Source organism: Hoplias malabaricus, chromosome 3 (assembly GCF_029633855.1).
Source record: "Hoplias malabaricus isolate fHopMal1 chromosome 3, fHopMal1.hap1, whole genome shotgun sequence".
Lineage (NCBI taxonomy): Eukaryota > Metazoa > Chordata > Actinopteri > Characiformes > Erythrinidae > Hoplias > Hoplias malabaricus.
The window spans coordinates 51,033,109-51,059,115 of record NC_089802.1 but is presented as its reverse complement, the minus strand read 5'-3'; the positions used below and the strand labels follow the sequence as shown (position 1 = coordinate 51,059,115).

The 26,007-nt window shown below is 40.6% G+C and overlaps 1 protein-coding gene across 4 annotated transcripts; it reads left to right on the top strand.

Annotated features, from left to right (window-relative positions):
- Positions 1–1,062: 1,062 nt before the first annotated feature.
- On the top strand, positions 1,063–25,397 carry LOC136691353 (twinfilin-2). 4 transcript variants are annotated; one of them, XM_066663899.1, is made up of 9 exons: positions 1,063–1,212; positions 9,998–10,176; positions 10,311–10,406; positions 14,627–14,731; positions 14,888–14,902; positions 16,668–16,793; positions 17,489–17,639; positions 22,018–22,139; positions 24,169–25,397. In XM_066663899.1, exons 1-9 carry the CDS (start codon positions 1,116–1,118, stop codon positions 24,331–24,333), a joined length of 1,056 nt encoding a protein of 351 aa, XP_066519996.1. In that variant the 5' UTR covers positions 1,063–1,115; the 3' UTR covers positions 24,334–25,397. The 4 variants fall into 4 exon arrangements, with proteins under 4 accessions (XP_066519996.1, XP_066519994.1, XP_066519995.1 ...); XM_066663897.1 differs by having other exon boundaries at positions 14,627–14,752; positions 14,888–14,893; XM_066663898.1 differs by lacking the exon at positions 14,888–14,902.
- Positions 25,398–26,007: the final 610 nt, after the last annotated feature.

Sequence of the window (26,007 nt, the reverse complement as noted above, 5' to 3'; positions counted from 1 at the left end):
AGGCCTATTTTATCTGTTTCCTATGGACACGTTTGAGCAGGCAGTCCACCTACAAGTGTGTGGATTTGGACTGTGGGAGGAATAGGAGCATCTGGAGGAACCCCACATGGACATGGGGAGAACACACCAAACTCCTCAGAATCACCTGGAGCAGGGCTCGAACCCACAACCTCACTACCCTGAGTTGTGTGACAGTAATACTACCTGTAGCACCACTGTGCCACCCTTGTTGTAACCAGCCTAATGTTTTCCATCTAACAGCAACACGTTGAAATGTACAACTGATTATTTACCAATCCAGATTTAGAGAAAACTCATTATTATGTACATACTATTATATAAAAAATATCCACAAAAAGAACCATGTAAATGTGACTGAAGTCCTTTGGCTTCAGAAAGGTTCAAAACACTCTCGTATCCCTTCTGAACCATTTATTTTTTTTACATCTTTTATGAGTATGAACTGTGTAAATGAAGAAGACCACTGTGAAAACGCCTCATACACGTACAGCACCCTGCGATACCTGTTATACATTGTTTTTGTTGGAATGAAGGTTTTCAACAGTGTTATAGCATTTACATTCCGGTGTAATCTTAGGACTTGCTGGGTTTGCCTTGGGAAGGCTTTAGCTTCATGAGAGAAATTGCGCTTTAGTGGATCCCAGGTGAGCATTTTGCATGGCTGCTTAATGTCTCTGATGGCTCGTAAAGTGAAAAGCTCTGGTAGTGAAGGAGGTGGGGGGCTGGGAGGGGATGCTGTTACCCAAGGCCAGGCACATCGAGTCTGTGGCTGCTAAATTTGGGGTAAGCGGGATCAGGTTCCTTCTACAGGCATACACAATTCTGCCCTAGTTACAGGACTCTCTCTCTCTCTCTCTGACACACACACACACACACATGTCTCATATGCTGTCTTGACTTAGGAGGTGCAAACACACAAGTTCTCTTCTTTAGTCCTGCCTTTGGAAACACTTGAGGCTCTCACCTTTGTTCTAAGACAGTAAAACTGTGAAGATCCTCCAGGTGATCCACCTACCAGCTGACTTCAGCTGACCAAGCCTCAGGTTTTCCTTCCTAGACAAAGCGCTCCTGGGCGGGTAGAGCACTGACCCGCCATGTTTCTGGTTCTGGTGGTGACCGAAGAGCTGAGGCAGTTCCTGGTGAAGGCGAGTAGTGGTATGGGCCGCCTCATCCAGGTGCTGATCCGGGACGGTGAGTGAAGCACAGCTACAGAAATATAGTATATTCACCAGGTGAAAACTGGTTTAATAACACTTAAAGTCAATTTGAGTAATAACACAATGTGATGTTCTGTTTTTCTCATCTTCCACAAAGTCAAGCATGCTCTTTAGTGCATTTTCATTCAATTTTAATCTTCCTTAAAAAAGAAGGGTCTGTATTAGGGCCCTAGTTTCCATTCTTCACTCTCATAATGCTAATGTTTAAGATGGTGGCAGAATAGTTTATATCTGTTATTGAATAAATCTGCAGATGAGTATGAAGTTATGAGGTAAACCGCAGTGACCACATTAAAATATATATATTTTTTTTTTTTTCTAGGAAGGCAGAACATCTAAATTAAAGCATAAACACAGAGAGAAGGAAAATACTGAGATTAAGAGAGCACTAATGAAGCAGTATTATATATTTAATAGAAGAGGGTATCTCAAACTTGTGAATCTGTTGTAGGATATTTACATCATTTGCTTTTTAAATGTGACGTGTCTGGCCTGTTAAGTTTGAATAGACATAAAAATCTTCTGACATTATATTTACGTGGGAAGATCTTCAAAAGTGTCAGAGTCAGAAGATATAGACATGAATATGTGCTGGAGAGTAAATGACAGCTTTGGACCAATTTCTATCACTACCCCTAAAAGGACCACAGGGACTGAATCATATCAAAATGTCTATAGTGACGACCTTGGGTGCTCAAACTAAAGAATCCTGTGCTTATCATACAACACTGCTGCATTTGTGTCTGTTCAATGTGACTTCTGTTATATTGTTCCTGTATGAGGCTGTGGTGACGTAATCCAAATGTGTCCTTGAGTTACGGCTTTGGATTAAGCATGACACAGCACAACCCCACACTCTTCTGTATAAGTTATTCAGCTGTGAATAAAAGCTGAGCATGAACAAGTAGAATTTTGTAACTTGACTGGTTTAGCCAAATTATTATTCATTAAAACAGTTCCACAGGGTATTAAACAATAAATGAACCACTTAAATGACATAAGACCTCTCAAGTCCACGAATGTCTTTATTATATAATAATCAGGGAATGAATCTAATTCCATAATTGAATACATTAGCATTGTATGACATCCCTGAGTGATATGCTTCCACTTTCCTGCAGGTAATGCTTGTGTTTTGATGGTGTTTTCTGGCGTGTGTTTAGGGTTTAGATGAAGTAACACGGAGCAAGGGGCAAAATATATTTCACAATATATTTTTCATGTTGTGAAAGGTCAGGGGGAGCATGGGTGAAGTCCTGTGACTCTGAAATCACTTGACACTGAAGCTGATTGATGGATAAGTGATTTATTCTGTACAACAGTGTCCGTAGCATGACAGATTAACTGATCTCTATTGCAATGTGAGGGCACAAATGTGTGTGTGTGTGTGTCTGTGTGTGTGCTTGCGCGCATTTGTGCGAATATCCAATATCCAGAGAAATGTTAGACTCTCAGATAACATGAATCATTTACTAAGACAGGACAGAAGAGAAAATTACACCTGGGTAAGGTCATCCTATCAAGTAATTTCTTTGAACGTGTACCTCGCACCCCCCACAGAGTGAAATCTAGTGGGTTTTGTTGCTCAGAGTGGCCTATTGGAAGGAAAGTGAATTGATTGACATGAAAACTGGCCAACAGTAAAGTGATTTGTGACATGTAGAGGTTGACGATTGCCAAAATTATACCATCCAAAAAATCAGACTTAAAAAAAGTTGTATTCCAGAAACAAGCTGCAATAACTTCAGTGTAACGAGTTTAACTCAGTTTTCAATTCAGTTTAAATTGTACAGCACTTTGTGAAGCTGGAATTTTCACAAAGCATTTCTGCAGAAATGACAATATTCGTAAGGAACATGATGTGTTGTGATCGGCGACACCCTGCCCTGAAATACAGGGCACTTTCAGAGGGCACTTTTAATCTACTGGTGACTAGCTGAATTTTAGATTCCATTGGACTGATAAAAACTGGTACAAAAAGATGCAAACACACAGCACTGCAAATATCCAGAGAGAGTGAATCTGGCTAAAGCTGAATAGTGATGAGCATTTAAGTGTGCAATAAATATAACTCATTGAGTGTACCTCTGTAAATGTGAACTGTGAAAATGCGAATGTGGGTGGAGACTATGTGCTAGTCATATAGAGTGAAAAGTAATCAAATATCTCTTTAACAGGAAGCCAGACAATGTGTCAGACATTTGTGCTATCGTATTGCACTCACATTGACAAGTCAGACATTTTATTCAATGCTGTCAGCTGACAGGGTGCTGAAATAGGAAATGTCCAAAACTGTAACCTATTCACGATGTAGTGCACTATTTTCAGACTCTACCATTGAGACGTAGTGCCTGAAAACTGTGAAGTATATCCAATGTCTTTATAAACCCAGTGCCTCATGACAAGTGTATAAACGATATATAAAAGTAGTGATGTCAAAATTAGCCAGACTTGTGGTCTAATTGATTTCACCCTGTTGACGTATTTAATAGTATGAAATACAACGACATTTCACAGGTGTATTGGAGATTGTGTGAAAAATGTGGCACCATAATTACAGATACTTGCATGAGAAATGTGACTTTTCTGTTAAAGGAATAATGAGGGGAAAATGTAATTGCAGTGAAACTGAATCAGATTGGATTATCTGTCTACGTTTTTGCCTATTTTACCGTGTCCACACTGAGGAAATCTATGTCATTTAAAGCTTCACCAAGCTTTCCCATGTCTCAAGAGACACTATGTAGGATTACAGTCGGAGACATGTTTTGGTTGTCTCCTGTCTATTGCATGTTTGTCTGTGGGCTGCCATTTGGTCACAGATATTTTGAGCGTGATTAAGTCAGAGAAGCAGGCCAAAACAGTCATAAGTCTTACAATTGGCCAAGCCCATTAGTCACATACATAAATGCCTGCTGATTGGCTGGGTTGTTGTGGTTCAGGGTCTAATATTGTTTGGGGTCTATATTCAAGTGCTTTGGTAAGTAATGACATAGAATAAGAAGAATGCCAGTTAATTTATGTGCAATGTATGAGCCTGTAGGTTTATATTACCTATTACACGCAATATATTTGTGAGAAAATCTCTTTATATACATTTGTGTGCGTGTATGTGTGTGTGTTAGAGAGAGAATATGTGTGTGTATATATGTGTGTTTGAAAGTGTTGGTGAGTGAATGGCTGACGGAAAGTATGCATCTGTGCTGATAGCCGGAATGTATGCAGGCCTAGAATAGCAGTTGCTGCAAAGACAGGCAGGAAATCCCCCACCAAGGTCATATTGGTCATACTGGTGCCTGTGTGCTCATGACGTGTACACTATTGACATATCTTGTCCTCCTTCAGAGTTTATTTTGGTGATGTGTAAATTCTCAAAATCAACAGACACACATGTTAAATAGTCTTTGAAGCATTACCACTCAACAACAATAACACTAGCTTTTTGCAACACCACTGTTGAAAATGAAAATTGTGCTCAAAAGAATTCTGCATATATCTGACCCTACTACAGGAATCTAGGCTAGATTAGTCACAAAATAATAATAATTATAAAAAATATTTATTTATCTAAAAATCATGTAAAAAGAATCTACTGAACAACAGAAATGAATACTATTTACAGTTGCTAAAAACTATGATGTGGCCTGTGTAGAGAAATTGGAACTTGGTAATAGGGTAACTAAACACATTGTTTAGGGCGGCAATTAGTGTCACAGTCACACAGCTCCAGGGGCCTGGAGGTTGTGGGTTCGATTCCCGCTCCGGGTGACTGTCTGTGAGGAGTTTGGTGTGTTCTCCCCGTGTCCGCATGGGTTTCCTCCCACAGTCCAAAAACACTCGTTGGTAGGTGGATTGGCGACTCAAAAGTGTCCGTAGGTGTGAGTGTGTGAGTGAATGTGTGTGTGTGTATTGCACTGTGAAGGATTGACGCCCCCTCCAGGGTGTATTCCCTGACCCTGAACTGGATAAGCGGTTACAGATAATGAATGAATGAATGAATGTAAGGAAGGACTGGCGCCCCCTCCAGGGTGTATTCCCGCCTTGCACCCAGTGATTCCAGGTAGGCTTTGGACCCACCACGACCCTGAACTGGATAAGCGTTTACAGATAATGAATGAATGAATGAATCATATTGTTTAAATAAACTAAATGAACAACTTTTTAAATACATTCATTGTCTGTAACCACTTATCCAATTTAGGGTCACGGTGGATTCGGAGCTTATCAGGAATCACTGGGAGCAAGGCGGAAACACACCCTGGAGGAGGAGCCAGTTCTTCACAGGGCGACAGACACCTTCATACATTCACTCACACACTCACACCTAAAGACACATTTGAGTCGCCAATCCACCTACCCATGTGTGTTTTTGGACCGTGGGAGGAAACCGGAGCACCGGAGGAAACCCACAGTGTGTAACTACAACACTTCCTGTTGCAATTTTTAAATACGTGTTAATTATATTGTCATACAATTCATATAACTTCAGATTTTTCATATAGTAAAATAGAGGAGAAAAAAATTTAATAAATAGAAATAGAATGTATTGAGAGGAAATGTATATGACATCAGAATTGAAGAGGCTGGAACATCAGGGATGTCCCACAATTGAATTGTTTAATAAATATATATCTACAAAAATCATACACTCTGTCTGTTATTTCAGTGTTGCCCTTAATTGTTGCATTTAATACAAAGAATCTGCTCTGGCATTTACATGATAAATATGAAATAAACAATACTATTACACCTTTGCAGCAATATTTATGACTGCTGTTAATTGAAGCATGGCTAAAGAGATGCAAAATGATTTATGATTTCAGACTACAGAAGTAAATTAACCTCTGCAGACAACTTGTGTACGTGTGCGTACATATGATCTGCAAGAAGACTGTAAACTGAGACCAAGATAGAGGACATGAAGTACCTCTTAGAACAAGTAGTTTATGTGTCATTTTAACTGTGCTAATCCATGACACATGATACAAAATAAGCATCATTCTTTTTTCCTTCCCTAGTTCTACTTTAAATATCTACACTATGACTTCAGAATGTGCCAGCTGCTTGAAAAAGGAATTAAAACATTCATTCATTATCTGTAAACACTTATCCAGTTCAGGGTCATGGTGGGTCCAGAGCCTTCCTGGAAGCATTGGGCGCAAGGGAATACACCCTGGAGGGGGCGCCAGTCCTTCACAGGGCAACACACACACTCACACATTCACTCACACCTACGGACACTTTTGAATCGCCAATCCACCTAATTAAAACATTATATTTTCAATTAAATACTTAAATGGAATTTTAATTACTTAACATTGAGGTTTATAGGATGTAACCCTGCACGTCATGTGTAAGCTGTTGGTATCAACCATATCATTGTTTCTACACTCACTGTCCATTCTAGTTTTATAATTACAGACTATTATCCATTTGTTGCTAAGTATACTTTATTCCCCCCTTTCACTTTGTTATATAATGTTCAGGACCACCACAGAGAAGATATGATTTAGGTGGTGGATCATTCTCTGTCAAGTGACACTGAGATGGTGGTGGTGTGTTTGTGTGTATTGTGCTGGTACGAGTGAATGAGACACAGCAGTGCTCCTGGACTTTTAAAATACTGGGGTTTAAAATACTGTGTCTACTCACTGTCCAATCTGTTAGACACACATAGCTCTGTGGTCTACCTTGTAGATGTAAATTCAGAGACAGTAACTGATCTGATGCTGCACAGTTTGTGTTTGCCTCTAGCCCTTCATTATTGGACATGATGCTGTGGGCTGGATATTTTACTCAGTCCAGCAGTGACACTGAGGACTTTAAAAACTCCAGCGGTACTACTGTGTCTGATCCACTCATACCAGTACAACACACTAAGACATCACCATCACCCCCCTCCACGTCAGTGTCGCTGCCTCACTGAGAATGATCCACCACCCAAATCATACCTGCAATGTGTTGGTCCTGTGGAGGACCTGACCATTTAAAAAAAAAAGGGGCAGACAATGTATATAGATCAACAGATGGACTACAGTCTGTAATTGTAGAGCTACAATGTGTTCCTGTGGACACTGGGTGTAGAAACAAGGTGGTGGTCATATTGATGTGATTGCATGAGCATGAGTGAAGTCAGGTACTGACATTGTATGATTAGTTCTGCATTACAATCCCCAGTCCAGTTCACCAATCAATCTATTAAATGCAGTTCCAATGCTCTGTAGCCCAATAGGGTCTTTATATCCCTCTACATCTGGAATTGGGCATGGTGTGCTTATGGTCATTTGCTTAAACCACAGAGCATCACATTCTTATTTATTTATTTATTTTTGAGTCAATTGTAATCACAATCCACAAACCACTGACAAGTCCCAAGAACAGAAGGGGCATGTGTGCTAAATCTTTACGAAAGGATGATCTAAAGATTAACCTGTACCAAAGTGATGAAAAGTATGAAACAAGGAAAGAAAAGAACTACTTATGATTCAAATCATACAGCCTCATTTGTACAATAGATTTGCATTTATTGATAATGTGACCTGATTCTAAAATATGCAGAATCATATTATCTCTACTCATCAAACCAAAAATCCTCAGACAATTACTCAACATGTTCTACTAATATAATTAAGATATTTTCAGGGTGAACAAGTGGGAAGGCCAAATCAATCAAACACTCAGAACTCCAGCTGCACTTCACTTACACAGAAGACAGGACGGAGAAAGTTAAGTGGCACTGAAATAAAGAGACTGTATAAATTGACCTGTGATTTCAAAAACATTCATCCATCAAACATAAAATACCCTTCTTTTTTGTAGCAACCGACTGTGTTCAAAAACCCATACTACAAAACTAAATATTATGTCTAAGTAGTACACGGCCAACTGCAATTAAAAATGTAGTATGCATGTAGTACGGCTTTATGCAGTTTTGGACACAGCCAGTTGTTTTCCAATGCAATGTGTTGAGCACAGATGCAAAACAATCAAAACAAAAGTGTATAATAGGGTGAACTAGAGATCGAGATAGTTGTAACCTAGAAACCCAGCGTTATTTAGCCTCTTATTTTGTTCATTGGTCGGCGGCACCTATAAAAAAAATCACTCACTGTTATATCCGTCAGTATATCTCAAGTACTACAGGTCCAAAGTTGACAGTTAACGTACCAAATTAAAGCTTAAAGTCACATTTTCATTGATTTAATCATTTTATATATAATCCCACTCGATAAATAATTATTTTTGCTGTTATTGGAAATTGTTATGAAAAAAAGCAGTGACAGTACAGATTTTCAGATTTTTCACGGTGCCATATCTGAGTCAGTGTGTACATATCATACACCAGTCGAGCGGTCAGACTCTCACGATCACTCAGGACACGCTAAAATGTAGGAGAAATGAATTAAAGCCAAAAAAAAATGAGATATTCCAAACTTCAGGTTTCTTCCTCATCAATGACAAAACTGCTGCTTCTCGAAGCCTGAAGAGCAGAGCAAAGCAGCGATTACCTTAGATAGTCCCCTTCAGAACGAGACTAAATCTGAGTCAAACTTCTCCGTCAAACCGTTCGTGAGTGATCCTCATGTTTGTGTCAAGAGTACTGGCTGAACAAATAGTACATCAAAAAATAATTAAAATATGATCCCCGTGGACCCATGTCACACCTACTGCCGCATAGCTTAGGCTCTCAGTTTTCCAATGACGTGTCAGTCAAGTCTGTAGACCAATCAGGGGCAGAGTTATGGCGATGTGCACCCAAGGAGGAGGGACAAACACGCACCATATGTTTTCAGCGCCTAACAGACCCAGACACCGCGAGAGAGACTCAAACTGTTCTCTTTGGCAGTCACAAGCTCCACAAACAATAATCAAGTCAATAAACATGTCTCAAAGCTTAGATGTCTTTTACTAGTTACATTTCCCCCACTGAGGACATTTAAATGCAGCAGGGTTGTGGAGGAGGTTGCCTTGCTCTAAGCCAATCAGAGTGCAGCTCTCGCCTTTTAACACGTCAGTCATTTAAAGGAACACTGTACTCGGTGAGAAACAAGTGTAAAAATCAGAAATAAACTCAGTACATCAGAATAAAACACACCATAAGCAACGGTTTTTACAGTTTGGTGAGGGGTAAATGGCCACTTGGTGAGGGACAGGAGACGATTTTCTCATAGAAAGTTAAGAAAAACACTAAGATATTGACATTAGGTCTACACAAGTTATATACTGTATTTGTACAGTAAAAGTAATTATTTTCCTTATGGAGAGCTTGGGATCTAAAGAGACACTTGGAGAAGCCATCTGTCCTCTGTCTGCTAAAGCTTGAAAAATTCCAAATCAGTATGAGGTATCAACTCCAAATTTTACCTGATGGAAGTAGACCCCTGGAGACACAATTTTAAAAAGACAAAAGTAATGGGACTCATGAACTCTTGAGTTTATAGTCACTAACACTTCTTTTCAAAAATAAGACAAGTGCCTACATTTTTTTGTGGTTTTCATAAGCTTTTCACTTCATATATATTTCAAGACCTCTAAATGGTTTCTTTTACAAATTTGAAGGGTTTTCTGTAAAAATAATTCTCTAGTTTATTCACCGCCTGAGGAATGAGAATTTCGGCTTTACATCTCGGTCATCGACCAATACTGCTGTCTAAAAATCGGCATTGGCATCAGCTATCAAAATACCCATAATGATCGATCACTAGGGTGAACTTCATATTTTCCTATGTACATGATATAAACTATTCTGTGTGTTTCAGAGCAGCTGGTGCTGGGGGCGTACCGAGAGCCGTCTCAGTCGTGGGAGAAAGATTATGACCATTTTCTGCTTCCTCTGCTGGACCCTCAGGAACCCTGCTACATCCTCTACCGCCTTGACTCCCAGAATGCACTGGGATATGAGTGGATCTTCATTTCCTGGTCACCTGATCAGTCCCCAGTGTGTAATATATCTGCATATAAACACAGGCAAAAAAGCAAGCATGTTTACACCAGCCAACTTACTTATATATTAAGTTTTATTCTGTTTAATTAAGACAAATTTCAGCTGTGGCTATCGTTTACTCTTCGTAGGTTAGACAGAAGATGCTATATGCTGCCACTCGTGCCACGGTGAAGAAAGAATTTGGAGGAGGTCATGTCAAAGATGAAATCTTTGGCAATGTGGAGGTAGACGTTTAACATTTTCATGCATTGCTTTCACACATAAAAAAAAAAAAGAATATGGCAAACACCAATACTAAACTCTATTAAGTAAATACACACCAATTAACCATAACATTATAACAACCTCATTTTTCTACACTCATTGTCAATTCTCTCCACTGATCATACAGGAGCACTTTGTAGTTCTACAATTACAGAGTGTAGTCTATTTGTTGCCCTGCACACTTTGTCGTCCCCCCCCCCCACCCTTTTCTTCAGTGGTCAAGACCCCAACAGGACAACCAAAGAGCAGATATGATTTAGGCAGTTGATCATTCTGAGAGCTGCAGTGACACTGACATGATGGTTGTTTGGTATTGTGTGTTGTGATGGTATGAGTGGATCAGACACAGCAGTGGGCTAGGAGTTGTTAAACACCTCAGTGTCACTGTTGGACTGAGAATATCCAGTCAGTCGTCGTTCTCTATCTATTACTGTTCGTTTAAAACAATCCTCTAGAAGTAGGCATCAAAACAGAGTCTCTGTTATCTGCACTGTTACTGAAGGAGCTAGCATTTGTTTGTTTTTTAATAATAATAAACACTAACTGACATTATTAACAACATCCTGATGACTGTAATTAAAGGGACAGTACAATACTTTGCTTGGGCACTAGACAACATTCCATTTTCTTTGTTTATGTCACGCGGGGTGTGATGAGTGGAATTACGGAGGGCGGACACACTCGCTATAACACGGACAGTTTAATGAAAAGATAACAAAACAAACTTGAAGAGAGATAACAAAACACGAACTTGATGATAAACATGAAATAATACTACTTAGAAAACTAGGAGAAAGCACAAAACAACACATGAACAAGAAACTAGAGCATAATCACGAAATGGGGCAAGAGAGACGAGCAAGTGAAACGAGCCAGACAACAAAACCTAACACAAACACAATACAACGAAAACAAAGCAACGAAAACAAACAAACAACCAAATGAACAAAATGACCGATAACAGGAAGTGAGGGAAGAGGGCTTAAATAAACGAACTTAACTAGACACACCTGACACGGATAACGAGGGAAAAGAAGGCGGAATATAGGCGGGACAAAGGCGGAGAATGAACATAAACAAAGCCATGTGCAGAGACAGGAAAACAGCGAAAAGAGCCACATAGAAAGGGAAAACAAACAAGAAAGTGCCAGGATGTGACAGACGCCCCCCCCCCCCCCCCCCCCCCCCAAGACGCGCAACTCCCGGAGCGCGAAAAACGAGACTCTCCAGGAGCTGGCGCAGGAGGGGGCCAGAAGAACAAGACAAAAAACGAAACTAGAATACTATTGATAGGACAGGAAATGGAAATGGAGGTAAGAAACTGGACTTAAACGGACCTCGGACAGAACTAGAAAGAACAGATGGGGAACGAGAGAAGACAGGAGTAGGAACAGAGGAATGAAAAATAGACTGGAAATTAGATGGAACACTAAACGGAGACTGAGACTGGAAAGGAGCAGATACACGTGACGGGACTGGGAACTGGACATGGGTATGGACAGAGGGTTTAACTTGTGACTGAACATGACTAACAGGGAATTGGACATGAGGCAAGGGAACTGGGACCAGGACTTTCACAAGGACAGACATTAAGACGGTGACAGGGACCGGAACTGAAAGAAAGGCAGACAAAGACACAGGGACAAGGACAGAGACAGGAACTAGAACAGGGACAGATACTTGAACAAAAACAATAGGTGGGTGCCCAGGGCTGGCAAATGTCCGAGGAAATGTCTGAGGTACCAGCCTGGGCACAGTTCTGGGGATCGGCCCCGAAGTCCTTGGGGCCGTCCTACGGGTATGACCGGGAGCGGCCGTAGCCCCAGTCTCGGGGGCAGAAACGGCCGTAGCCACAGTCTCGGGGGCAGAAACGGCCGTAGCCACAGTCTCGGGGGCAGAAACGGCCGTAGCCACAGTCTCGGGCTCAAAAGCGGCCGAAGCCAAAGTCACAGGAGTAGGAGTGGCTGAGGGAGCCATACTCATGGAGACAGGAGGCCCTGCGGCGACGTCTACGGAGGCAGGCGGAACTGCGACGACGTCCACGGAGGCAGGCGGAACTGCGACGACGTCCACGGAGGCAGGCAGAACTGCGACGACGTCCACGGAGGCAGAAGGATCTGCGACGACGTCCACGTAGGCAGGCGGATCTGCGACGACGTCCACGGTGGCAGGCGGATCTGCGACGACGTCCACGGTGGCAGGCGGATCTGCGACGACGTCCACGGAGGCAGGCGGATCTGCGACGACGTCCACGGAGGCAGTCGGAACTGCGACGACATCCACGGAGACAGAGGGATCTGCGACGTCGTCCACGGAGACAGAGGGATCTGCGACGTCGTCCACGGAGACAGAGGGATCTGCGACGTCGTCCACGGAGACAGAGGGATCTGCGACGTCGTCCACGGAGACAGAGGGATCTGCGACGTCGTCCAAGGAGACAGGCGCGGCCGTAGGCGCTGCGCTCAAGGAGACAGGTGCGGCCAGAGGTGCCGCGGGCACGAAGAGAGGCGCGGCCGGAGGTGCCGCTCTTACAGGAACAGGAGTTGAAACGTCCAGCGAGGCAGGTGCTCGTGCTGCTCGCCGAGCACGAGTTGAGGATTTATCGGGTTTAGGGGCACCGATGGGCGCACTCTTGAGGGATTCCCCCAGAGGTGCGCCCTTCTTAGCCTCACCTCCGTTGTCCTGAGGTAGGAGGCTAACAGCCCCTACCCATAACCCCCCCCCCAAGAATTTCCCCGGACCTGAGGGGATAATCCTCCAGCGAGGGGGAGACTCCAGCCCACTTTCTCCTCCGGCTCCGTCGATTCCCGCTGGAGAAATCCCTTGATTCACGAATCGAGTCCTCTTGACGAAGATAATTATCCGCGCCGGGCATGTTCTGGAGCCGTTGACTGCATTCCGAGGCTGCCCTTAAAGCCTCCTCCATCGGATCCTTGGGGCCTGTGCGGAATGGAGTCCGGCGAATAACACATCTCCTAAACAGGAAGTCCGTGCTAGCTGTGTCCTTATACAGATCGGTCATTCTGTCACGCGGGGTGTGATGAGTGGAATTACGGAGGGCGGACACACTCGCTATAACACGGACAGTTTAATGAAAAGATAACAAAACGAAACAAACTTGAAGAGAGATAACAAAACACGAACTTGACGATAAACATGAAATAACACTACTTAGAAAACTAGGAGAGAGCACAAAACAACACATGAACAAGAAACTAGAGCGTAATCACGAAATAGGGCAAGAGAGACGAGCAAGTGAAACGAGCCAGACAACAAAACCTAACACAAACACAATACAACGAAAACAAAGCAACGAAAACAAACAAACAACCAAATGAACAAAATGACCGATAACAGGAAGTGAGGGAAGAGGGCTTAAATAAACGAACATAACTAGACACACCTGACACGGATAACGAGGGAAAAGAAGGCGGAACATAGGCGGGACAAAGGCGGAGAATGAACATAAACAAAGCCATGTGCAGAGACAGAAAAACAGCGAAAAGAGCCACATAGAAAGGGAAAACAAACAAGAAAGTGCCAGGATGTGACAGTTTAAAGAGACCGTACAGCATTTTAGTGTTTTATGTTATGAAATACACAGACATGGGTTACAATAGCAATTATTTAGTATTTTTATTTATAAAATGTTTCAAGTTTCTTAAAAAACTATACAAAATACATGTAAATTTAACATTCACTATATAGTACACTGAGGTATATCTATCTGAGGGTGACAACATTACCATACAACACTATACAGTTACTGTACTTTATGATACTGTACTTTTACACATGGAACTATTTAAGTCTTTATTGCCCTTAATGACACATCCAAGTTAAATGTAAAAAACACCAAATGTAAAGTACAGACTTGTTTGGAATTACCTGATTATTTGCAATTAATAATTTATTAAATATTTGATTGGTTTATGAAATCTATCTGTGGCCCACAGTATTTAGAAAGGAACCCTGGAAAGTTTCCAGGAACATTCTTGGAAATAATTACCAGTCATGGTTAATGCAGAAACAGCTATATATAGTAAATATATACACACATGACTCACTGCACTATTACTGTCGCACTTCGACTGATATTATTAAGGCTTCTTAGGTGTAAAAAAATATGAACTTAATAACCGGTTTAATCCAAATTGGACTTTCTATCTTTCTCCATTAGGATGATGTGTGTCTTCAGGGTTACCTCCGTCATCTTTCCTCCAGCTCCGGTCCCGCTCCACTCACAGCTGCTGAACAGGAGCTACAGAGAATCAAAATCACTGAGGTAAAAATCCCTGCCCTTTCAGTTAAGCCAAATAAAATGACAGAACTTCGCTGAAATAATAACAGTACATCAATGACTACATTTCCATAACAGAGCAATTTGAAAATAACTAATTAAATTTGTAATGATATTATTTCTAATCTTTGGTCATTGCAGGGCAGAGTTAAGCAGGTGAGTGACTATTAATTCCTGACCAGGCTTTCCAAGTGTGTTTGTGTGTTTAGCTCACCCAGCACATTATAAAGCTTATAATAATAATATTATAATGCTTTTACCACACACTTCAACTCAGTTAGGAGCTAAGCATTTAAATCTGGTGGATGTAGTAAAAAAAAACTAAATTGTTCGAAGCAGTGTGTTTCCAAACCACCTTATGCCCATAAAACCAACTCTATGCACTGTCCAGTGTGGATGATGAGCCTGGATGTGTATGTGGACGCATGACAAAATGGCATCCTGTGTTAAAGGTATTCTTAGAAATTGTTCAGTATGTATAAGACTGTTCAGTCAGACTTAAGCTCAAAGATTTGATCCAATGTTAAATTATTCAGTTACATTTCCTGTAGTTTACAGTATGTGTACAGTGTCCAGTGGGACCTACTATACAGCATATTTCAACTGCTAGAAAATACATTAAACTATGGTTAAATTAGAGCTAAAGGCATAATGTAAAAATCTGAGATTGCATTGAAATTCTGGAATTGTTTTCTTTTAAACATGGACATAAACAACAAAATGTTTTAGAATTTTGAAAAATGTAGACTGTCAAAAGAATCAAACTGGATTTGAACAACTAACCAGAAGCTTTTGCACCAACACGTGGAGCCTATGCCAGCATACTCTCCACAAATTAATTAAAGCTAAGGATGGCCACAAAACATACTCTGAAATTCATGTAAGGGATGGCACAACAGGTAGGGTCGCTATCACACAGATCCAAGGTCCTGGGGTTGTGGTTCAAGCCCCACTCGGGTGACTGTCTTTGAAGAGTTTGGTGTATTCTCCCAGTTTGGGTTTCTTCCGTGTGCTCCGGTTTCCTAACATGGTCCAAAAACACACGTTGGTAGGTGGATTGACTCCTTAAAAAGTGTCCAAAGGTGTGAGTGAAAGTGTGAGTGTGTGTCGCCCTGTGAAGGACTGGCATACTCTCCATGGTGTGTTCCTGCCTTGCACCCAGTGATTCCGGGTAGGCTCTGGACCCACCATAACCCTGAATTGGATAAGCGGAGACAGACAATGAATGAATGAATGAATTAATTAATGATATTCAAGTAGACATTTGAATGATTTTAGTGTGCACTGAAATTTGAATGGCAACATTATATTCTGCAAGAAACAACAACAACTTAGTATTAAATTAACTTTGTATTTTCCCTAGTGGTTTGGACCCTGCTGCATGTATACCTATATTTCTCAACTGCAGAAACAGCATGCTGATGATCATGCTTCAGTACCCTTCAAATAAAATGACCAATGAGCTATTCATGTGTGAGCATTGTCATTCACCATGAAAAATTATTATTCATTTCTCAAGTAATTTAAAGGAACACTGGGTTGTGCTTTTACCTTAGAATTATGTCTACAATACCATTGTAAAATCACTGATCTGTAATAGGAAGAATATTGCCTCTATCATTGCTACTCAGGCCTCAGCACTGCAGAAACTGCATTATGTAACCATTGGAGGAGGGAAGGGAAACACCCTGCCCCACCCCCACCACACTGATTTCAGCACAGTGTGGTAAAAGTTAATTACACTCTGCAACTGTAGAAGAAGCCTAGGAGCAAAACTCAACTTAGTGTTCCTTTAAGCCGGAATGACCCTAAAGACAGCTCAATCCTCTTTCATCTGTCATACTGTTTTACAGACGAGTGTTATGAAAGAATGTCTCACAATCATTACTTCAGTGTTGTGTTTGTGTGTCTTCCCCTGCAGGTGAAAACAGAGATCAGTGTGGAAAATAAGCATCAAACCCTGCAAGGTCTGGCCTTTCCTCTCAAGGCAGAGGCCAAGCATGCTCTACAGCAACTAGCAGAGAGATGCATTAACTACATCCAACTGGTGAGACTGTAGCTTAGTCAGACACATACACACATCCACATATATGCTAGGTATCATGGGTGGCATATTTTGTTCCCAAAACTAAAGTTTGGACAAAATTCCAAAATGTTTCTAAACTGCTGTTGTAAGGTTTAATTTAATGTACTATTGCTCCGCATACAATACCAGTCAAAACTGGACAGGATCTTCTCTTTAGTGGAATAGGGATATTCACTGTATAGAACTGTGTACCAGCCCCTACCTCTGCACAACCCAAGTTATGGTCTCAAACACTTTAAGAAGGTGTTCTACAAATTAACTCTTGGAGGGGCCATAGCTGTTCACTGAAAACCATTCCAGGTGATGACCTCATGAAGCTGACTGAGAGAACGCAGAGAGTGTTCAAAGCTGTCATCAAAGCTCAAGGTGGCTACTTTGAAGAATCTAACGAATAAAACATATTCTGGGTTGTTTAACACACTTTTTTCCATAATTCCATATGTGTTCCTTCATAGTTTTAATGTCTTCCATATTCATTTACAATTTAGAGAATAATAAAAAACAAAGAAAAACTACTGAATGGAAACATGTGCCCAAACTTTTGACTGGTACTATACATTCACAATATGGCCCAAAACAAAGGAAACCCTCCCTGAGTGTGTGTGTAAACACTTGACTGGCACTACTGGTACTGTGTTTGTGTTTTTCTTTTTCAGAGGTTGGACACAGAGATGGAGACGATTGAGCTGGTGCATACTCGGCCGACAGAGACTCGTGAGCTGCCATGCAGAATCCCCACAGAAACACCACGCTACCACTTCTTCCTCTACAAACATAACCATGAGGGTCACTACCTTGAGTCTGTGGGTATGAACCTGTGCAATTTCACTGCAGCCTCATATACACTCACAGAAAACCTGTCACTGTGGTGATACCACCTTCACTGTGGTGGCAGTCTAGGCCACAGACGTTCCCCTCAAAAGTTGACAGAGAATCTGATACTTTCAGTGCACTAACATGGCCTTACTGTCAGAATTATGCCAGTTGCAGACTGATTGGCTCTCCACATATATGCGCTTCCCTGTATCGTTTAGTATCTACTCTGGTATTGGTCTGACGTGCATCACTTCCTTCTGCGTCATGCGAAAATAGCAGACTTGTGATTGGTCCTATTGTGTGTCAGTCAAATTTCTTTTCCTGCAGTATAGGCCATTCTTGCCCATGTTATGTGGCAAAAGGCACCAGACTCTCCCTAGAGAGTCTGGCAATGCGAGACTACTACGGTGGTACTTTCAGGGGTACACGTTCAGTACCTTTACATTAGGAACATAAATGTAACATATTCTATATTAATTTATTAAATCTGATTTCAACTCCTGAACTTGCATTTTGTTTCTCTGTTATGAAAATGTTCAAATATTCACCTCTCTTTCTGGAGAAGAGAATGTACCTTTAGGGAACACTAGGAACCACTGGTGTACTTTTAAAAGTAAAAGCCAAGAGTCAATATTCTCAAATGTAATGTGATTGCAAAAACATTTATAAAATTATAACATGAAAGCACTGTATGAATTCACATTTAAAGGACCAATCTGTAATACTGACACCAAGCTTTTAAATCAGAACTATAATACAGTTTCAAAACAGTGGAGAGAGCTGTCTGCCTCCTCCCCAGACGAACAAGCAAGAGACGAGTTTAAGAACTTGGGCCGTAATAGCTAAGAAGAATGTGGCATAATCAACATATTTACACAGAAAAGTGTGCATCATTTCACTAAAACATCTACACAAAAAAGTGAACATGCGGCTTCCATTCCAAGTCTTTTCTGTCCAAATCCACATTAAATATTTTGACTAGACAAGGTTGGTGTTACTGATCGATTTTCCCTTCCACCATAAATGTCGTTTACGAGGCAGATCTTAGCCATAATTTTTCGTAGTCAAACATTTAATTCTACCTTACATGTCTTATTGGCGTTATATACCAGGTTGTTGAATTCTCTGTTCCACCTTAATAGCTGCAACTATAGTGTTTGAAACTTTTTGAAGCAACCAGATGCGATTGCTCTAAGACTGCAAGGGAAGCTCAGCTTCCCCTAAAATGTCAAAAAATAAGTGATCAAATATATTCTGTTGTGTGTACATGTCAGTGAATAAATATGCACTACAGCGCGATTAACTTTTGTTCAGAATCAGCTTCTTATCACTGGTAAAGACGCGGCTTTCCCGCAGATTCACGGTCCTTTAAACAGAGTACAATAGCGAACCGGCGAAGTGCAGTGAAACGAGATGAGTGATTGGATAAATGCTGGGCTTTGTCCCGCCCATCGGACGCTCAGCGTCTCTGGAGGTCTACGGGGCAGTGGGCTGGCCTCGGCTGGCCCGGACGCTCAGCTTCTGCATGATGATTGGATGATCTGTCTGAGGCGAAATCCCTTTTTGATTGACAGCGAAATGAGCGAATCAGCGATCCTTTGGTGTAAAGATCCGTGGGAGCATTACATTTTCATTCTGTTCTGAGTTGAACCAGACTTTCTTAAACCCCTTAGCGGCATTTTCTTTGTTAAAAACGACTAGCGACAAATCAAGCTTCTATTTCTGGTGGGTTTTTTGTAGCTGCTTGTGTTTGGAGACAGACTTCTATCACTCTTTCTGACTTCTATCGCAGTTTCTGTCCAGCGGGTGCTGCTGAGCCCCTCCAACGTCACAAAGCACTCACAGGCGGACACACTTCACATGGGCCAAGGCCGTTTAAGCAGCCTAGCTCTGCTGGCCATTGAGAGGACACTAGTCAAGTCCCTAGAAAAGACGCCTTGTTGGTACGACAGGGTCACAGAGCATTTTCTTGAAAAGGAACGGAGGGTAGAATTTACGTATAAATAAACCGACACATTTTATGATGTAGGCCGAAATTGAGCTTCCCCTCCTTGAAAGACCAGCATCCGCCACTGGAAGCAACTGTATTCCACTTTATCCATTTAAATCACACAAACCAATTGTATTATTCAACCAATTATCCATCCATCCATTATCTGTAACCGCTTATCCAATTTAGGGTCACGGGGGGTCCAGAGCCTACCTGGAATCATCGGGCGCAAGGCGGGAATACACCCTGGAGGGGACGCCAGTCCTTCACAGGGCAACACAGACACAGACACATTCACATTCACTCACACACTCACACCTACGGACACTTTCGAGTCGCCAATCCACCTGCAACGTGTGTTTTTGGACTGTGGGAGGAAACCGGAGCACCCGGAGGAAACCCACGCGGACACGGGGAGAACACACCAACTCATCAATCAATCAATCAATCAAATTTTATTTATATAGCGCTTTTCACAACAAAAAGTCGTCACAAAGCAGCTTTACAGAGATCCGGGTCCAAGCCTCCTATGAGCAAGCCAGGGGCAACAGTGGCAAGGAAAAACTCCCTCAGCACACGAGGAAGAAACCTTGGAAGGAACCAAGACTCATACGGGGAACCCATCCTCCTCGGGTCGACACCGGAGACACAACAGAGAACAGAAGTAAAAGTGAAATGACCGATGAAGGGGTTATAGTAATATAAATGTAGTATATTAGTGATGATGGAGAAGCAGAAATGAAAATGGTGAGGATGATGATATTAGTGATGTATGAGTCTGATGAAGGAGGAGGTGATCAGGGATTCAGTGTGAGTTAAAATTAGGTGCAGAGTTAATCTGAGATAAAACAGCATGGCCAAGCATGATAGTGTAGATGAGACAAGGCCAGGATCTTGTACAGGACACAGGGGCTGGATCAGGGCAACACCTGGGCAACTCCTCACAGACAGTCACCCGGAGCGGGAATCGAACCCACTCAACCAATTATTCACAATTTTTTGTATTAAGCACTCCACCGTAAATGGGTCTATTAAAGAGTCTTGCTTTGTTCTCTAGCGTATAATTGAACACTCATTTCCACCTTAAACAGCTATGCAAAGCTAAAGCTACCGCTAGGATTTATTAATTTTTTAGGATTTATTTTATAACACGTATTTTCCATTTTATCCGTTTAAAATACACAAACACACATCATGTCACTAAAACATCTACGTACTAGTAAAACGCTTATATTTGCTGTGTACCAAGCTTGATTTCTTCGTTCCACATTAAATAGGTGAATGAGGCGTTTCAGACACAAACCTTTCTAGTTAATTTGTTTAAAACACACACCACAGAGAAATGCACATGAATCTGCCTCAGTTTATACTAAACAAACTTTTCAATCATGTTGTTATTAACTTTCTTCGTATAAAACACACTAAACACAGTCTGACACCAGTCAAAATACATGGACTTTGGTGACATTAATTAAGCCTCAGCGCAAAGAATTTGCCTTGAACATTTTTAGTAATCGAATTATTCGAGTTGCCTGAATAATCGTTTCAACCATAGAAAGAACCAATCAAAAAATAGGTAAACAGTGGCTCATTCACATTTAAAGGCAACATTCTCGATTGTAATAAAAAGACTCTTTTATAAAATTCAGAAGAGGTTTCCTCACCATTTGCTACCTCCAGTCTGATTGTGTGCTGGAAACTTGTCTAATGTGATTGTGAGGCCCCAGTGTCTGTAAAATAGTATATAAACACAACCTGTCTCGGTCCGGTATGCTAGGCGCTCTCGTTTTCTGCTCATGAGAGAGAAACGGCATCTGCCATTTTTTTAGACAACGGAGCGAACTCCAAACATCCAAAAGCACAAACTAAGATTAGGATATTGCTCTATTCCTAGGTGAGTAATATTGACTTATTATGATTACTTAAGATAGAAATATCTCCAAATTCGGGAGACAGCTATCACTAACTATCTAACTGCATTACCGAAACTGCTACAAAACTAAACACAAATGAGTTTCTATGTTAAATAAATCATTGAATTAAAACTTACAAGCAAGTAAACTTTAGCCATGTTCAAACAACAATATGTTTTCTTCTCAAACATACCATTCCATTTTAAAAGATGCAGAGATCCTGAACGTAAGTTTTGTTGCTTGGATTTTATGAGATTTTGACCAAAGCTTGTCACAGAAGTTTCATTAAACTTATATGTGTTTATTTGTGGAATAATATGTCCCTTAAAAAAAAACGCTTAATTTCAAAATTATAATTCCACACAAGATCAAATATGCAGATCAATAACTATTGTGTATAGTAATTATAACATAATCTCTCTCTCTCTCTCTCTCTCTCTCTCTCTCTCTCTCTCTCTCTTCTCAGTGTTCATCTACTCAATGCCAGGTTATAGCTGCAGTGTTAAAGAGAGGATGCTATATTCTAGTTGTAAAAGTCGGCTGCTGGAGGAGGTGGAACGGGATTACCACATTGAGGTTGTCAAAAAGGTACAAATACACTCCCTGTACAACTCTCTCTGTTCTTTAGTTTTTAACTTTTAAATTCTAAGATGGTCCAGTACATGATTTGATGAATGAATGAATAAATTAATAATGAATACAGGGAGGACTTTCATCTGATATTCCAATTGAACAAGGATGAAGTGTGTTTATGGTCAAACTGAGAAATAGCCAAGGACAAGGATCAGCTTTGAATTATACATATATATATATATATATATATATATATATATTTATATATATATATATAAGCATAGCACAGAAAGTAAGGAAATTATATTTGGTAGATTATTTCTTTGTTGTAACAATGCTTCTTGGCAATAAATCTTATACCATTGTAAAGCCTGTTATTTTCCCTTTTAAATGGTGCCACATTTGTAAGGAACATGCATGTGTGGGATGAGCAGTAGAGGTGAGAATGTGGGTTGTACTCATGAACAATTTGCCAAATCCTCTCTGCCAATGGCAAGCAGCTTATTTTGTGTGGTGGTGTGGGGCGGCATCTCCCTCACTGGAAAAATGAGGGTTGTCATCATTGGAGGAAATCTCAATGCAGAGAGATATCGAGATGAAATTCTGCAACCAGTAGCAATCCCATATCTCCACAGTCTGGGACCAAACTCTAGACTCCAAGTTGACAACGCTCGCCCCCACAGAGCGGGTTTATCAGAGACTACTTCCAGAATTTGGGAGTGGAGAGAATGGAATTGCCTGCCAGCAGTCCTGACCTCAACCCCATTGAACACTTGTGGGATCAGCTTGGACATGCTGTTCATGCCACAGTGACCAACACAAACACGTTGACTGACTTGCGACAAATGCTGATTGAAGAACGGGATGCCATCCCACAGCAGTGTGTGACCAGGCTGCTGACCAGCATGAGGAGGAGGTACCAGGCTCTTGTGGCTGTATATGGATCCTGTTTGTTAAATTAATAACTTGTTAAATTGCCAGTATCTCTTGTTTCTTCAAGCTTCAATCATCCAGTCCACCAAACGAGTCAATGGCAGAATAAGCTGTTTGGGAAAGGATTTGGCAAGTTTTTCATGGGTGCAACCCACATACTCAGCTCTACTACTCATCCCACAAATGCATGTCCCTTATAAATGTGGCACCATTTAAAAGGGAAATTAACAGGCTTTCCAACAGTATAAGATTTATTGCCAAGAAGCATTGTTACAACAAAGGAATAATCTACCAAACACACATTTCCTTACTTTTGGTTCTATATTTATATCCATCCCATGTGGTGGCTATGGTGTTGCTATTAGTAGAGTGTTTGCTAAGGTGTTGCTCAATGGGTGTTAGATGCTAATATGCTATCACTATACTGTTGCTGTGGTATTCCATGTCATGGATAAGATATTGCTAGGCAGTTGCTTTGCTATCACAAGTCCTTGATAAAGTGATAAGTGGTTGAAGTGGTTGCTAGGTTTTTGCGGCATGCTATGGTATTGCTAAGTGGTTTCTGTGGTTTGCCAGGTGATTGCTAAGTGGTTGCTAGGTGGTTGCCATTATGTTACTAAGCTGTTACTGTGGACTTTGCTAGGTAGTTGCTAAGGTGTTGCTTCACAGTTGCCAAGGTATTCCAATTTACTAAAGTGTTCCTAAGTGGTTGCTATGGTGTTGCTAAATCGTTGCTAGACAGTTATTATGGTATCCCAAGCGGTTGCTAGGTTGTTGTGAGGTGGTTGCTATTGAATCAAAAGTGATAGCCAAAGTGATCAAACAGATACAGAGATAGGCTATAAGAGCCTATTTAAAACCAATGACTCTGGATGTGTGTTTATTGCACATAGTGCACTTGTGTGTGTGTGTGTGTGTGTATCTGCGGGCTTTAACACAGGTGGGTTAAATGCGGTAAACTGATTTCATTATACGTTACACAATGACCAATATAATGTGTGTGTGTGTGTAAATAACAAATTTATTTTTTATATAACAATGTAATTTGTATATGACTGTATGTTCGACTTGATAATAATACCCGTGTATGTGTGTGTGTGTTTTCATGCAGTTGGAGATAGACAGTGGTGAGGAGCTGACGGAGGAATACCTGTATGATGAGATTCATCCTAAGCAGCATGCTCACAAGCAGGCCTTTGCCAAACCCCGTGGCCCTGCAGGCAAAAGAGGAAACAAACGACTCATTAAAGGAGGAGAGAATGGAGAGAACAGCTAGAGAAACGAAGAATGAGTGCTGATCGTTCTGTTCTTGAATCCAAGGCGGTTTGCTGAAGCAGAGCAAAATGCTTGCTTGTGAGGAACAGGCTGGAATGTTGCCTCCAGTAGTTTTTATTCTTTGTGATTGTGATTCTTTGATTTGTGTTTTGTTTTTCATAAGAGCTATTTCTTTTTAGGAAACTTGTGCACAATCAGTGAGGAGGAAAAACTCAGGAATTCATAATATTTTTGTAAATTTTATGCCCACAATTTATCATGTGTTCACAAAACTAAACCATATATGCAATGTAATTAGATAAGTAGAACATCGGAACTACAGTACTAAACATAAATGTTTAAACGCATGGTCAAACCTCATGCTCTAAAGTAACACTTTCTCTACAGGGAAAAGCTACCAAAAGTCTGTTGTCTGCAAAGTACAGATTTTATGGACATTTAAAATTTGTTGAAAATTTGTTATATATTGGAGGAAAAATAAACATAAACCTATATAAAATGTGCGGAAACTTTAGCACAGGTCAGTTTTAGGTATATAGGAAAAATTAAGAAAATAAATATATTACAATTGTAAAAAGAATATAATGTCATTTATCTTCCCTGTAAAGGTTACATTTTATAAGGTACATCAAAGTTTGTACAACTAAACTTTTCAGTGAGTTTTGTGTGATTTTCCTGACATTTTCTATATGAAAATACTTATGTCTTAGAAATTCTTTCTCTTTACTTCTCTTTCACGGATGCATCCATGCACAAACGCACTCAAACCCACAACAGCCAAATTTCTCTGTCAGGCAGACAAAGCTCCATGTCTGGTGCTTATTTGTGAGCTGACCAACTGGATAATGAATGGACACAGCAATTCTAAACATGTGGCAAATGGGTTTTTGGACTCTGCAGTAAATGAAGCTAGTGTGAATAAGGTATTAAGGATAGTTGAAAATAGAACTGCTTTGTTTTTCAATAGATTTGTTACATGAAGGACTGTATATTCCTATGTTTGCTTTGCCATGTTAGAATTAGTGTCCCCTAACTGTGTGTGAACATAAGCTTCATTCACTTCAGATTCACTCTGACTTTGTGTCAGACATATTATTTGTTCAAATAGAGGTTATTAATCAGACAACAAATTCCAAATAAAAATAAATATTTATATATGCTGGCTGTCATCTTTTTTCAAAGTCTATGGTCACCATTCTCTAGGTCAAGCACCAGCTAGAGGGGTATAAACTGGACAGGATATCTTCTTGGTTGTCAACATTGAAGAATGGAATACATATAATGAATGTGAAGGATTTCCTATGGGGAATAGAAGGAAATCAATCAATTCATCTTTTTCAGCAACACAATAATCATATGGAAATTATATTTCTGTGGAACAAGCGTCCATGCACAGAAGCATATTAAACATATGTTTGCTTAAAATAGAAACAATCACTTGAGCACCATTTCCAGGCAAACCTGTAATAGCTATTTTAGTAAAAATAGGATGAACCCTCATGAGTTCAGGAGGAAAGAACTTGACATTACAAATAAGTCAAACATTGCTAGGGATCATAGGTGAGTAACACGGCCTTACTCTACACTCAAGTTAAAGTTTTGACAATTCAAAGAAAACGACTAAACTAAAAGAAAAGATTAGCAAATGTTTTTCTCTTTCACTCATTTGCACTTT